At 43.4% G+C, this 15,000-nt stretch overlaps 1 protein-coding gene across 5 annotated transcripts in view; it reads right to left on the reverse strand.

The window, feature by feature from the left end:
- The window catches only part of LOC143288669 (voltage-gated delayed rectifier potassium channel KCNH8-like), a 290,432-nt gene that overhangs the window by 53,528 nt on the left and 221,904 nt on the right, over positions 1 to 15,000 (reverse strand). For all 5 annotated transcript variants that reach the window (XM_076597324.1, XM_076597322.1, XM_076597336.1 and 2 more), the window contains exon 3: positions 1,681 to 1,824. In XM_076597324.1, the coding sequence (XP_076453439.1) occupies positions 1,681 to 1,824 (144 nt within the window). The remainder of the gene's footprint in view (positions 1 to 1,680; positions 1,825 to 15,000) is intronic.

Consider the following 15,000-nt stretch of genomic DNA (forward strand, 5'->3'; position numbering starts at 1 on the left):
CGCCAAACACAACACACACTATCAGAAAATAACACACCATAATTATCATGACACATCACATCACATTACACACCACAACACACCACGCCAAACACAACACACACTATCAGAAAATACCACAACATAATTATCATGACACATCACATCACACAACACACCACAACTCACCACGCCAAACACAACACACACTATCAGAAAATACCACACCATAATTATCATGACACATCACATCACACTACACACCACAACACACCACGCCAAACGCAACACACACTATCAGAAAATACCACACCATAATTATCATGACACATCACATCACACTACACAGCACGCCAAACACAACACACACTATCAGAAAATACCACACTATATCATGACACATCACATCACACTTCACACCAAAACACACCACGCCAAACACAACACACACTATCAGAAAATACCACACCATATCATGACACATCACATCACAATGCACACCACAATACACCGAATCACTCTGCAGCACACCAGGGAATACTTCCACAGCAGACCAGAATACTGCAAAGCACATCATAACGCACCACAGGACACCAGAACATACCAAATCAAAACGCATCACAGTACACTAGAACTTGTATACCAGAACATTCCACATCACAACACACCAGAACACATCACAGCACACCAGAACAGAACACAACACACCAGAACACATCACAGCACACCAGAACACATCACGCCAGAACACAGCACACTAGAACACAACACACCAGAACACATCACAGCACACCAGAACACATCACAGCACATCAGAACACAACACAGCACATAGAACACAACACACCAGAACACATCACAGCACACCAGAACACATCACAGCACACCAGAACACAACACAACACACCAGAACACATCACAACACACCAGAACACATCACAGCACACCAGAACACAACACAACACACCAGAACACAACACAACACACCAGAACACATCACAGCACACCAGAACACATCACAGCACATTAGAACACAACACAGCACATAGAACACAACACACGAGAACACATCACAGAACACCAGAAACATCACAGCACACCAGAACACAACACAATATACCATAACACATCACAACACACAAGAACACATCACAGCACACCAGAACACATCACAACACACCAGAACACATCACAGCACACCAGAACAGAACACAACACACCAGAACACAACACAACATACCAGAACACATCACAGCAAACCAGAACATATCCCAGCACACGAGAACACAATACAGCACACCAGAACACATCACAGCAAAAAAATACCACACCAGAACATAGCACACCAAAGCACACCACACCAGAACACACCACAAAGACTCACCAGAGCATCGCACCTTATCGCATTACACCAGAACAAACCACGGAACACAAGAACACACACCACAGCACACACAGGGAACACACAAACACATCACAACACACCACACACCCAAACACATCACAACACACCACACACACACACACACACACACACACACACACACACACACACACACAAACAACAACACAACACCAGAACGTAACACAAATCAGACCACACGTAGTACGCCACGTCACACCAACCCCCCACACACCGCACCCCCAAAAAACCAGCACTGCTGCTGCAGTCACGGTCAAGACACCCAACACCACACTGACCGTTGATGTCCGTGCCGCCCAGGTCGGAGGAGGAGGTGAGGTTCTTGTCGCGCGTGATGTCCTTGTGGGAGACGAGGAAGAGCACCACCTGCCGCTTCTCGTTCTTGATGGGCACTATGTCCATCAGACACCAGAACGGGGTTCCTACACACAAGGGGGGGGGGGGGGGGGGGGGGGGGGCAAGGGGGAATAAGTATACATGCCGATTTCGAAAAACTTAACAGCAACAACAAAACTATTCAATAAAGAAAACGACCAACAAAAGTGGAAAGGCTTTCATGACTCAAGTGTGACGATACCCAATTATTCCAACAAAGAAATCCTGGAAAAGAAACAAAAAAACCAACAACAACACTATAAACCGTATCACTGGGAGGGAAACACTCTCACAAATACACATTGTTATGACCTTGACTTCCATTCTCAAAATTAAAAAAAAAAAAAAAAAAGCATTGATGTTCTCGTCAAAAGAAATCACTATTTGGTACGACATGTTTATTTAATTTATTTATTTACACATCTCCTACAAGGAGCACAAGACCAATGACTATGTGCGGAACCTGGTCAGCAACCTTGTTGGGCCCCAAGAACCACTGCTGGCGACTGCCAAACGACGGAAGATGGCATGCTTTGGTCACGTCATACGACATAACACCCTCTCCAAAACCATCCTGCAAAGGAACTGTAGAGGGAGGGCGCAAACGGGGGCGGCAGAGAAAGAGCTGGTCAGACAACGTCAAGGAATGGACCAAAATGACGATGCCAGATCTCCTCACGACAGCTGCCAACAGAACGGCGTGGCGAGCTATGACATCTTCCTCATGTCCCCCCCAACGACCCCAGTGGTCGAGGGAATGAGTGAGTGAGAGTGAGTTTATTTAATGAACACTGGGTGAAAAACTCAAGTTCTATAATGCTTTAACATTTCCCTACTGTGTCATTGGAACTTGTTTCTTTACACACGTTTTGTTCTCACCATGACCAGTTGTTGTAGCAGGTTTGATGAAGGGTATTTTCCTGTCAAAATCATATGCCATTTTATGGCCTTGACCTTTAATTTCATGATTCGTAGTTTATTTCGGGATCGTGCTTTACCCATGATCATTCAGAAAAAAAATGGTTAATTTTCGAAGTAAAATATTGTTTTTGTCGAGCGTTTATCTAAAAACAAACAAACAAAAAACAGTTTGAAAATTAATGTCCTTGGCCTCGTGTCCTGCATACTTTTATCGTCATACAGAGAGTGCCTTCAAGGTCTTATTCACAACTTCAATCCTGTAAACTTTAGATTATGTGCCACTTGTAGAAGCCGAGAAAATGTAAATGTCAAATTCATCATGGACACACACACACACGCGCGCGCGCGCACGCACACACGCACGCAAACACGCAGGGGCGCTCGCACACACACACACACACACACACACACACACACATTCGTGTCATTACACAGTCCCCATTCGTTTACACACGTGAGTCAAAAAAAGGACTTGATAATCAACTCTGCATGTTCCCCAGAACACGCAACGAAGTCCTTCGGAGTGTCAGCAATGGAAGATAAGACACAACTCTTTACGAGAGAGAGAGACACAAACATAGACAGTGAGGGAGTTACAAGAATACAGACTGTGTCCTCATAAACATAGTGCCTGCAACGGGGAACAATAAACACTACCTTCACCAGACTACACCGTGTCCATTCAACAGAATGGAATAGTAACTGTGATCGGCAGTGCCGTTGGGATTTCTTAATTAAACTCACTCAGTACGGCCAGTCCTCTCTTCTCCTCCACACAGACCCCTCGGATGTCCAGTGGGTGTCTGAATGACCCAACCTTTAGCTTCCGTCGTCAGAATTGTGGTATTCTTTGTCAACATTCACCTCTTCAGTTAAGAGCCTTCCGCTGGTAATATTTTGATGGTGGTTATTGGGGTGAAACGCTCTTAACGTCGTCTCTTTCGTCGTTCGTATGGAAAGAGTTAATTAAACAACACAAACTGCTGAAATGGAGCGCCTCTGAGGGTAATAATACAGACTGTCTGTACCAAATGTATAGTGTCCAGTGACTGCAATGGACACACACGCGTGCGCGCGCGCACGCACACGCACACACACACACATGCACGCACGCACGCATACACACAAACACACACACACATGGACAGACAGACAGACAAAGAGAGTGAGTGAGAGAAATAGAGAGAAACAGAGAGAAGAAACTAAGACAAACGGATAGTCATACAGACACAGATAGATAGATAGATAGATAGATAGATAGACAGATAAGTAAACTGACAAACAGAAACAGAGAAGACGGGGCGCAGAAAGGATAGAAGTTGCAGATTGATTGACTGACTGACTGACTGACTCAGTGAATGACCGAGTGATTGACTGACTGATTGACTGACTGACTGATTGACTGACTGATTGACTGACCGAGTGATTCACTGACCGAGAAAAAAGATGTGAGTAAATGAGCAACCGACTGAGTAATCAACAGGATGAATTGATCATATTGTTGTGAATTCATCTGCTCCGTTTCTGTCTTGTCCTCTCGTTCTTGACGGTGTCAATTATTGGGATGTACATGTAACGCTATGCCAAGGTCCCGTATACAGTATGCACTTAGCGCACGTAAAAGAACCCACGGCATCAAAAAGGTGTTGTCCCTGGCAAATTAACGTTTGTAGAAACATTCACACCAATAGCCAAACAGACGTGCAGACAGACAAAAAAATGGGTGGCATTGCTCTGTGGCGACTCGCTCTCCTCGGGGAGATAGCCCGAATTCTTACACAGAAAATCTGTAGTGACAAAAAGTAATAAATACAATACAAGACAACACAATACAATATAAAGTTCATCATAAACTGAAGAACTATAAGGAATGAGAAACAATTCCGTTCTTTTTCTGTCTGCCTGGAGGTGTATTTTTTTTCCTCAGAAAATGATTTTTTTTTTTTTTTTAAAGATTTTTGCCAGAAGTTGCTGTGGGTTTTTTTCAGTACGAAAAGTGCATGCTGCACACAGGTACTCGATTCATTAATCGTCAAATTCGAACGGCTAGCGTTCAGACCACCACTCAAAATCCAGTGGAGGGAGAGAAAAATAAAGAAAAAACCAAAAGCCGCCGAGTATGGTATTTGATCCGAGCGCTCAGATTTTCTCGATTCCTAAGCGAGTCATTGGGCCCTACGAAGACCTGTTGACCTTGGTCAAGAGACGCAAGCTTAAAAGGTATGGCCATGTCATGAGATCATCAGGGCTTGCCAAGACATTCCTGCAGGGCACAGTGCAAGGAGGGAGAAGGAGAGGCAGACAGAGGAAGAGATGGGAGGACAACATCCCAGAATGGACGGGCTTGAGGTTGAGCGATACAATCAGGAGGTCAGAAAACCGAGAAGATTGGAGGATGCTGGTTGCCAGATCACCTGTGGTGCCCCAACGGTCCACAAGACTACGGGATAGGTGAAGTTGAAGGTGAAGCGAGGGGACGTGTTACCATCAGACCACACTTCTAGGGGGCGTGTAAAAATGAATAAATAGGCAGATAAATAAATAAATAAATGAAATGTAATAAATGAATAAATAAACAGATAAATAAATTAATCAATTAATCAAAAAATAAAAACAATAACAAGGAAAAGCAGAGATGAAAGCCATGGCCAACCAGTGATCCCTTTATCGGAGTCTGAGCGAGGAGATGGCAGCGAGGGTGGGACAGACCATCAGTTCAAGGCGGGGAGAGAGGGGCGTGCGTGTTGTGGGGCCGCTGGCAGGGGCCTTCCCGTCCGCTTCCATTGGTGGTGTGCGTGACGTTGTAAGTTGGTTAGGGGGTTGTACGGGGGGAGGGGGGGTGATGCGGGGGTATGAGGGGGAGGGGGGCTGGCTGGAAGGGGCGGAAGGGAAGGAGGGGTTGGGGGGATGGGAGTGAGGGGGAGGGGCGGGAGCGGAGGGTGGGGGGTGAGGGGCAGGTAGGACAGTTTCTGTGTTTGGAAGTTCTCCGAATCCTTCTCTGTTTTATCCATCAATGCTTGGGTTGAGGTCACGGGACAAATTGGTTTGTGGGCTTTGTCACGAGTGCAGCAGTTATCATCATTCATTTCGTCATTTTTCTTTTGTTTGTTTATATATTTACATTGAGTTATGTGTTTTATTATTATTATTGTTGTAGTTGTAGCTTATATTCCAACCTACCGCACATGACCATATCAGGACTGCCCAACTACACAAATGTCCAAACGCGTTCAAAACAAAACTTCATGTATTTCTTTAAAATCATTATTATATACAAAAACAGTTCATGACACATTATCTTAACCATTTAGCTCCTTAGGACAAATAAGATTTGGCTGTGCTGAGGACGTCAACTCTTTCCCTAAATTTATCCCCAGATTTTTTTTTTTTTTAAAGTCATTAGAAAATGAGAGAAAAAAAAAAAGAAACTATGCTTCAAAGCCAAACAAATACTATGCACAAAAAAGCCATATAGGCAAATAACAAGTGTCAAGGCATTACTCGAAAAAAGAAAGTGGAATGGATTTGGAAGGCAGAATAAGGTGACAACAGTGAAGGAAGGGGGGTGAAAAAAGGTAGAAATAAAGAAAGCAATAGAAAAGGAGGAAATTTCTAGCACAGAATTTCCAGAAGGCGGGGATACTGTTTACACTGAGAGACTCCCCGGCATCCAACGGGGTGATGAGTTTTGATTAAAATTCTGCTTTCAGGCAGTTTCACTGTGCTTGAAAATTTTAAAAAAAAACTTTTTCTTTTAATAAATTATATATATATATATATATATATATATATATATATATATGTGTGTGTGTGTGTGTGTGTGTGTGTGTTTCTTTTTATCACAACAGATTTGTCTGTGTGAAATTCAAGGTCTAGTGGAATGGGAGAAAATATCAGCGGCTGAGCCGTGATTCGAATCAGCGTGTTCAGATTCTCTCGCTTCCTAAGCGGACGCGTTACCTCTAGGCCATCATTCCATATATATATATATATATATATATATATATATATATATATATATATATCTTATTTCAACATTTCCCTAGCTTCCCATCCAAATATTAGGGGTTGTGTCTATTTCAATGGACCTGACGGCGTCGCGCGCATTCCATGTCGAGATCAACAACTATATATATATATATATATATATGGAAGGGCAGCACCAAGAATTGAACCCCTTCATTGAACAGGGAATGGGGTGACAAGGAGGGGACGGACGACAGACCATCACTTCTATGGAGGACGGGAGTGGGGCTGCGTGGAGGTGGGGGTGGGGGTGGGGGTGGGCTGGGGTCTGGCAGGGCCCCTTCTGTCAACTTCCATTAGCAGCCGGCGTGTCTCGTGTAACTTGGTTAGGGGCGGGATGTGTGGGGGTGTGTGTGGGGTGTGTGGGGGTGTGGGCTGGGAGAGGGAAGGGAAGGGGAGGGGGGGAGGGGTGCAATACCAGGAGAGGGGCACCTGAGGCTATTCTCGTGGGAGGTTTTTTTTCCCCCTGTGAACATCAGCATATTGATACATGATCAGATTTAGTCCCGACGCCCCACCCCCTATCCCTGTTGGAACTGAACGGGTCAGACTGCAAGCTGTCACAGAAAGCGGTGCTGTGCTCCATGGTGTGTGTGCCTGATCTGTCGGTGCTGTGTGTTCTGGCCTCCTTTCCCACTACGGTAGTTGCCTGACTAACTAGTTGACGGACAAACAAATGGATAATAATAATAACATTAATAATAACAATAAACAACAACAACGACAATGATGATGATGATGATAATCATCACCATCACAATCATAATTATAATAATCATATAATAACAATGATGATGATAATGTTAAAATGTATGTATGCAGCGTGTGTGTGTGTGTGTGTGTGTGTGTGTGTGTGTGTGTGTGTGTGTGTGTGTGTGTGTGTGTGTGTGTGTGTGTGTGTGTGTGTGTGTGTGTAGTCACATTTTGGTGTGTGTATGTAACATAGATATGATGTATTATGTTAACAAAAGCGTTTTTGTAAAGCACCTAGAGCAGATTTCTGGATAGTGTGCTATATAAGTATCCATTATTAGTATTATTATTATTATTATTATTATCATTCTTATTATCATTATCAATGTTGTTGTTGTTGTATTACAAACAAATAAACATCCAGAACGACGGCAAAAAATATGCTCAAAAGAAGAAGAAGAAAAAAAAGCAACTCTCCTTGTTCACGAAAAGCGCGTCAGAATGTATAATCAAATACCTGCCATCATAATTATCATATCTTCCTAAATCACCGATCAACTTACTAGTAGGCCGATAACTTGAAAACCAGCCAGCCAACCAAATAATCAGGTCAACAGCCGACAAACTAATCCACCAAACAGCTACTTGGGCAAAACAAAATCAGCCAAGCTACTTCCAAACAAACCCTATCGACTAAATGAACCAGTCACAAGAACTGTTTCCTGTTTGAGTGATGGGAATATCATGTCCTGGAGTGAGTCTGGTCCTTGCTCCTCGCTATCCTCCTGTGTATCACGCATACCCGGGTCCTCGTCTGATGGGCTTTTTTCGCAATGTGCCCCTAAGGACCACCCGAAACGGTGCCTTATCGTTTTCCGCGAATCTCGGGCCCCACAGCAAGCACCACCACCACCATCCAGACATCTTGTAGCTGTCTCGGTACCTGTTCCTAGGGACCTCGTTCCCATGTCTGGCTTCCTGTGGATTATGGTCGTGTGTACTCCACTGATTTGTGGCAGCAGTGGCACAGTGTCCGGAAAGAATTTAGGATCCAAGTTACCGCTGAACTTTGCTTTTTTTTTTCCTTAAGGTAGAGAATACTGTTTCCGTCTGATAGGGATAAATGCGGGTCTGAGTTATTGTGCTTCGAATAAGACTGTGGACACGGAACATAATCATGCAAAGTTTATTCATTTATTTGCTTGTTTGTTAGTTTACATAATTAGTTTTCGTCTAATATTCAAGATTTACTCATTTTATTTGTTATCATCAAAACACTTCCAACGTCAGATCAGAGGCATGAAATGTTTCACGATAGATAGAACACAAATCTCAGCACTGAACAAAACAAGACAAACAACAGATTCAAGTCAGGGGATGCTCAGCTCTTCACAACAGGGTACGCTCAGGAAGATAAATATGTATGTATGTACTGAGGACCAAACCCACAGTATCTCCTTTCAGTCACTCGGTCTGTCTTTATCCTATAAAACAGAAACAAGACAAGACAAGACAAGACAAAATCTTTATTAACGAGGGTAATAGATAAGCAAGAAACATGCTTTTTTACATCCAGCCCTCGCCCTAAAGAGGGAATAAAGCTAAAAAAGCGAAAATGAGCATAAAATCAAAACACAATCAAAATATACCATTATTTCACCATTCAAAGCCATTCCACAAAAGGAAGAAGAAGAGAAGAAAATGAAAAAAAATCATGAAATACACACACACACACACACACACACACACACACACACACACACACACACACACACACACACACACACAAACGCACACAAATGCACCCACTCAAGAAACAGTGACAAGAAGAACAGTGGAAGGAGGAGGAATTAACAGTAGCTATCACAGCAGTGGTAGCTATAAAATAGATACAATTATTTTCTTCCTGTTTCTCGGTCTGTCCTTATCCTATAAAGCAAAAACAATAACAGAATGGGCAGCAGGACATGAAGAGCAGTGGAAGGAGAAGGTGTGTATGATTATTAGTAGCTGTCATTGCAGTGGTGCCTATATTATTGATACAAATATCTTTATTCTATTTCCTGTTGTGGTGATCCATGCGGTGGTAGTGATAGTGGTGGTTGAGCAGCAACAGTAGTAGTAATAGTAAAAGTGATGGTGGTGGTAGAAGTAGTGGTAGTAATAGTAATTGCAACGCCAGCAACATCAGCGTTAGTAGTCGAAGCAGCAGAAGCAGCAGCAGCAGTAGTAGTAGTAGCAGCAGCAGCAGCAGTAGCAGTAGTAGCAACAGCAGCAGCAGCAGTATGAACAGTAGCTTGTTATGGAAAAATAACACCAACACCTACACCAGAAGCAGCATCATTCAGAACCATCATTCAGGCCGTTATTTTCACAAGGCTGCAGAGAGCCAACAAGTGTCATTTTCTGACTACTCTGTGTGTGTGTGTGTGTGTTTACACTCGCTGGGAAGGTGCGTGACGATGTGTGAACGACAGTCCGCACTGTATTTGATCATGTCACAGTCGCGGTGAGAGGCTGGGAACTGCCGGGGGGAGGGGGATTAGCGGGGGGGGGGGGGGGGGGGGGGGGGAGCGGCAGGAGGTAGATGATGGTGGTGGTGGTGGTGGTGGTATGATAACGTGTGTGTTGCTTGCCCGTTTCTCTGGCTGTCCAGTTCCGGGGTACGTGCTGTGTGTGGTGTCCTTGTCTGTGTGTTTCTTCTGATTTGTCCTGCAAGTTGGAAGCAGGGATACTGCCTTGCGCTGCTCGCCTGATTATCAGAGAATAGCAACGGACGTGAAAGAGCGAGGGTGGGCAAAACAGACAGACAAAGAGAAGAGGAGATTGAGGGAGACAGAGAGACAGAAAGAAAGTAAACGAAACTTTATTCTTCCACGGTGATGAGACAGCGGTGGGGGGTGTGGGGGTGGGGGGAAGAGACAGAGATACACACACACACACACACACACACACACACACACACACACTAACACTAGCACTAACACTAACACACCACCACCACCACCAAAAACAACAACAAACAAACAAAACCAGATGGACTGACATCATAGCAGAGTGGACAGAGAAACCATTTGAAGAGACCATTTGAAGAAAACCATTTTGACACACTATACATATAGACCTGGAGGAAACTGGTGAACACTTTGTGAGGCGACCTCCCACCCCACCCCGCACCCCCCCGCCCCCCACCCCTCCCAATGACTCTTCACAGAGGAGGGAACAGAAGAAAAGAAGAAGCGAAGAAGAATGGGAAAAGCAGAATAAAAGCGGTATAGTTTGTTTTGTTTTTTTGTTTGTTTTTTTCCCCAACCCTGCCCAAGGCTGTGTTGCATAAGCCATCTTTGCAGCTCAGAGCTCGCTTTTGTAAAGAATTTTCCTCCTGTCTACGCTAATTCCATTCACGTAGGAAAATAATTACCACTGCTAAGATCGCTTATACAACAGCCTTGGGGGTGAAAAATCAAGAACGAAAAGCATAAGACAAAAGGAAGAGAGAGAGACAGAGATACAGAGAGAGAGAAAGACACACACACACACACACACACACACACACACACACACACACACACACACACACACACACACACAAAGACAGAGACACACACACAGAGAAAGAGAGAGGCAGAAGAGAGGGAGAGACACAGAGAGAGACAGAGACAGAGAGGCACACACACACACACAGAGACAGAGACACAGAGAGAGAAGAGAGAGCGAAAGACAGAGAGAGAAAGAGAGAGACAGAAGAGAGGGAGAGACACAGAGAGAGACAGAGAGAGACACACACACACAGAGATAGAGAGAGAGAGAGACAGAGAGAGACAGAGAGAGAGAGAGAGGATAAAAATGTAGAGGAAGAGAAGAAAAGGGGGAAAGACACAGAATGACAGAGATAGACACACAGGCAGAGGTAGAGAGAGGTAGAAAGAAAGAAAGAAAGAAAGAAAGAAAAAGAGAGAGAGAGATGAAAGCAAAGCATGTATAAAACGCCCCCTTCGCCCCCACACCCCCACCCCAGCCCCAATAAAAAATCTCAAGCTTTCAAAAGTCAACTATTAGAAAGAATTTTTTTGTGCTCTCTCTCTCTCTCTCTCTCTCTCTCTCTCTCTCTCTCCCCTTTCCGTTTCTACACACGCACACAACAAATATTAACAACAGGAGGTCACAACGAACACAAAACAGACGTGTCTTCTACAATCGCAAACTTCAAACAGCTCCCATGTCTTTTTGCGCTGTGACTGATATTTCTTGGAACTCTTACCTGCAATTTTATTCCCCCTGTGTGTGGGGGTGGGGGCGGGTGAAGGGTGGTTGGGGGTGAGTGTGTGTGTGTGTGTGTGTGTAGGTATGGGCGTGGGTTTCTCCCTCTCAAACGACTATTACTTTTGGCTGTGAGTGAGTGTCAGGTGTGATTAGAACTGGCACAGTTGGCACGAATTCTGCTGTTGTGCGAGTTCTTTTAACTATCTTACATGAAGGGACGATATATGTGTATATTCCTGCTGCTTTCCTCTCCCGTTTTAAGAGAATCATGTATTGTGTTTTCTCTTTCCTTCTTTCTTTTGATTTGCCTTTCCTTCTTTCCAGTTCTGCATCCCCCCACCCCACACACCACACCACCCCTCACCTCACCCAACCATTCTCTACATCTGCCTTACCCTTCCCACAAATACAGAGAGAGAGAGAGAGAGAGAGAGAGAGAGAGAGAGAGAGAGAGAGAGAGATGATAAACGCTGTATTTCGTGTTTAAAGACGTACAAACTATTATTTTAGAATAAAAATAGACGAACAAATTTGCAAAACATGGAAATGAACAGAAGAAGAACAAGAAGAACAAGATGGAGAAGAAAAGAAATAAAGAGTTAAAAGAAGTTTTTTTTTTTCAAACCTCTTTCACATAATGTGACAATGAAACAACAATCGACATCAAACAAAAATCATGACTAGTTGCCTTTGGTTTAAACATTTTTAATATCAAGAAACAAGGTGGAATACAGCGTTCAATTAAGAAGACTTGAGCAACAACAAGCCTGAGCTTACTAGTTGCCTTTAACAGAATCATCATGCATTCTCGATTATAATACACGATGTATAGCCTAATTACCTGCGAACATCAGATTTATCAAATCAGAAAACGATACACTGGAGCAACTCCTAATCAATGCCTAATGTTCCAGGAGTTAGTCATTCTTCAAAATGACTTTTATTTTCAAAGCTGATTATGCTTCTTTTATTTGCTTTTCATCGTTATTACTTGCATCTTCGAATCTTTTAGATGGATCGAAGTAAATAGACGTTTTCGCCGAATGATTTCTCCCGAAATGGCAAAAAAGAAATCTTGGCCTTCATTGATTAGTTTTTCCATTTGCTTATCAAGGAAGGAGGGGAACGAGGGTGGGGGTGGGAGGGAGGTTCCTTTAAGAGCTCCATCAATATCCATTGCCTCAATTTCGTTGGGGGGGGGGGGGGAGTGTTTGGAATGGAAAATGAGAAACTTCGGTGTGTGTGTGTGTGTGTGTGTGTGTGTGTGTGTGTGTGTGTGTGTGTGTGTGTGTGTGTGTGTGTGTGTGTGTGTGTGTGTGTGTGTGTGTATGTGTTTATACAGGGGGTAATTTAATCAAACGCGTGCATGTGGCACAGTAGTATGTCTGCATTCAAACACACACACACACACACACACACACACACACACACACACACACACACACACACACACACACACACACTACCGGAAAAGGGGTGTGGCATAACAAACAGGATCGACAAAAATAACGAACGAAAAATAAAGGAAAGTAAAGAATGGAAAAGACGAAATAAATATATTAGAGAGAGAGAGAGAGAAAAGAAAATAAAGAAAAACAAATACACGAAACAAACTGAAAAATAATGAGAAAGAAGGAAAGAAAGAAAGAAAGAAGAATGAAAAGAAACGAAAATAAGAAAGAAAGAAAAAAAAAGGAAAACAAAACATATAAAAAGAATGAAAGGAACCAAGTAGGGGGGGGGGGGCGAAGAAAAAGACCGAAGAAACGAAGAAAATAAAAGAAAGAAGGAAAGGACGAACGAAAGAAAGAAAGAAAGAAAGAAAGACAGAAGGATGGAAGAAACAAAGGAAATAAAGAAAGAGAAAGAAAGAAAGAAAGAAAGAAAGAAAGAAAGAGAAAAAAAAATTAACGAAACAAACCAACCAACCAACAGACGAAGGGAGACAAGACGAGACCTCGCTCAGAACGATAAGACAAAAACCCTGAACCGGCGAGAGAGAACTCGGTCACTCTACACCAACCGAACGGGGGGTCCATGGGGACTTTCTCTGTGTCAGACAGACAGACAGTAGATTCATGTACCTACACTTATCTGCACCTTTCCCACCACCACCACCACCACCTCCACCACCCGCCATCACCACCCCCAACATCTTCACAGAGAGAAATTGGAATGAAACGTGTGCTGTCTTCGTGGTTGATGTCTATCGATTCCTTCCTTTTTTTTCTCTCTCTCTCTCTCTTTTTTTTTCTTTTTACACATAAATTATCGTTTTCGCTTCATTTTCTTTTTGTAATTCCATCCTTGGCCTGTTTCTTGTCTTCATTCGTCTTATTTCCACTGTGTTTGACTGTTGTAGTTATTCGCTTGTCCATGCGCACACGTACACGCTTGTCTAACATCACGAAAGTCTCTAAACTTTAATACCTGCAACAGTTTCTCTGCTACTGTTACTGCTACTACTGCTTAGTACTACTATTACTGCTGGTGCTGGTGCTGCTGATACTACTACTACTACTACTGCTACTACTACTACTACTACTACTACTACTACTACTACTACTACTACTACTACTATTTCACACGCATACACAAGTTCGGACTCCAACATATACAGACCCTGACTCTGTCATGTTTCTTCTTTTCCTTGCAATATGTTCAACTGTTTCTGCCTGAGAAGACACGCATTTTCACTACTACTACTACTACTGCTACTGCTGCTGCTACTGCTACTACTACACACACACACACAAAAGTCCTGACTCCAAGATATACAGAGAACACCCTCACTCTCTCATGTTTCTTCTTCTTTTCCCTGCAATATGTTCAACGGTTTCTGCCTGAGAAGACTGCTGCTAATAACCTACTCCTCTCTCTCTCTCTCTGGGTTACGCTGCTGGTCAGGCATCTGCTTGGCAGATGTGGTGTAGCGTATATGGTTTTGTCCGAACGCAGTGACGCCTCCTTGAGCTACTGATACTGATACTCTCTCTCTCTCTCTCTCTCTCTCTCTCTCTCTCTCTCTCTCTCTCCTCTCATCCAGACTGGCATTCACACGATCTCAAACAATTTTCGAGTGGAAATCGGCTGTTAAGTTTTGCTGTTGTTGTTTTTTAAGTTGACTAAATATTTGCAGCTGGCGCACATTCGAGGAATCCGAATCGAAATGGAGCTTCAAACCTTAAGAGGAACACTTTCATTTACAGCCGATGCTCACTCAGGGAAATATACAAAACATCCAATACCTTCCACCTAAAAGAAAAAAAGCAAACGAACAAACAAAAGTAAACAAACCACTAAAGCCCTATATCCCTATG

The sequence above is a fragment of the Babylonia areolata genome, chromosome 1 (assembly GCF_041734735.1).
Source record: "Babylonia areolata isolate BAREFJ2019XMU chromosome 1, ASM4173473v1, whole genome shotgun sequence".
Taxonomy (NCBI): Eukaryota; Metazoa; Mollusca; class Gastropoda; order Neogastropoda; family Buccinidae; genus Babylonia; species Babylonia areolata.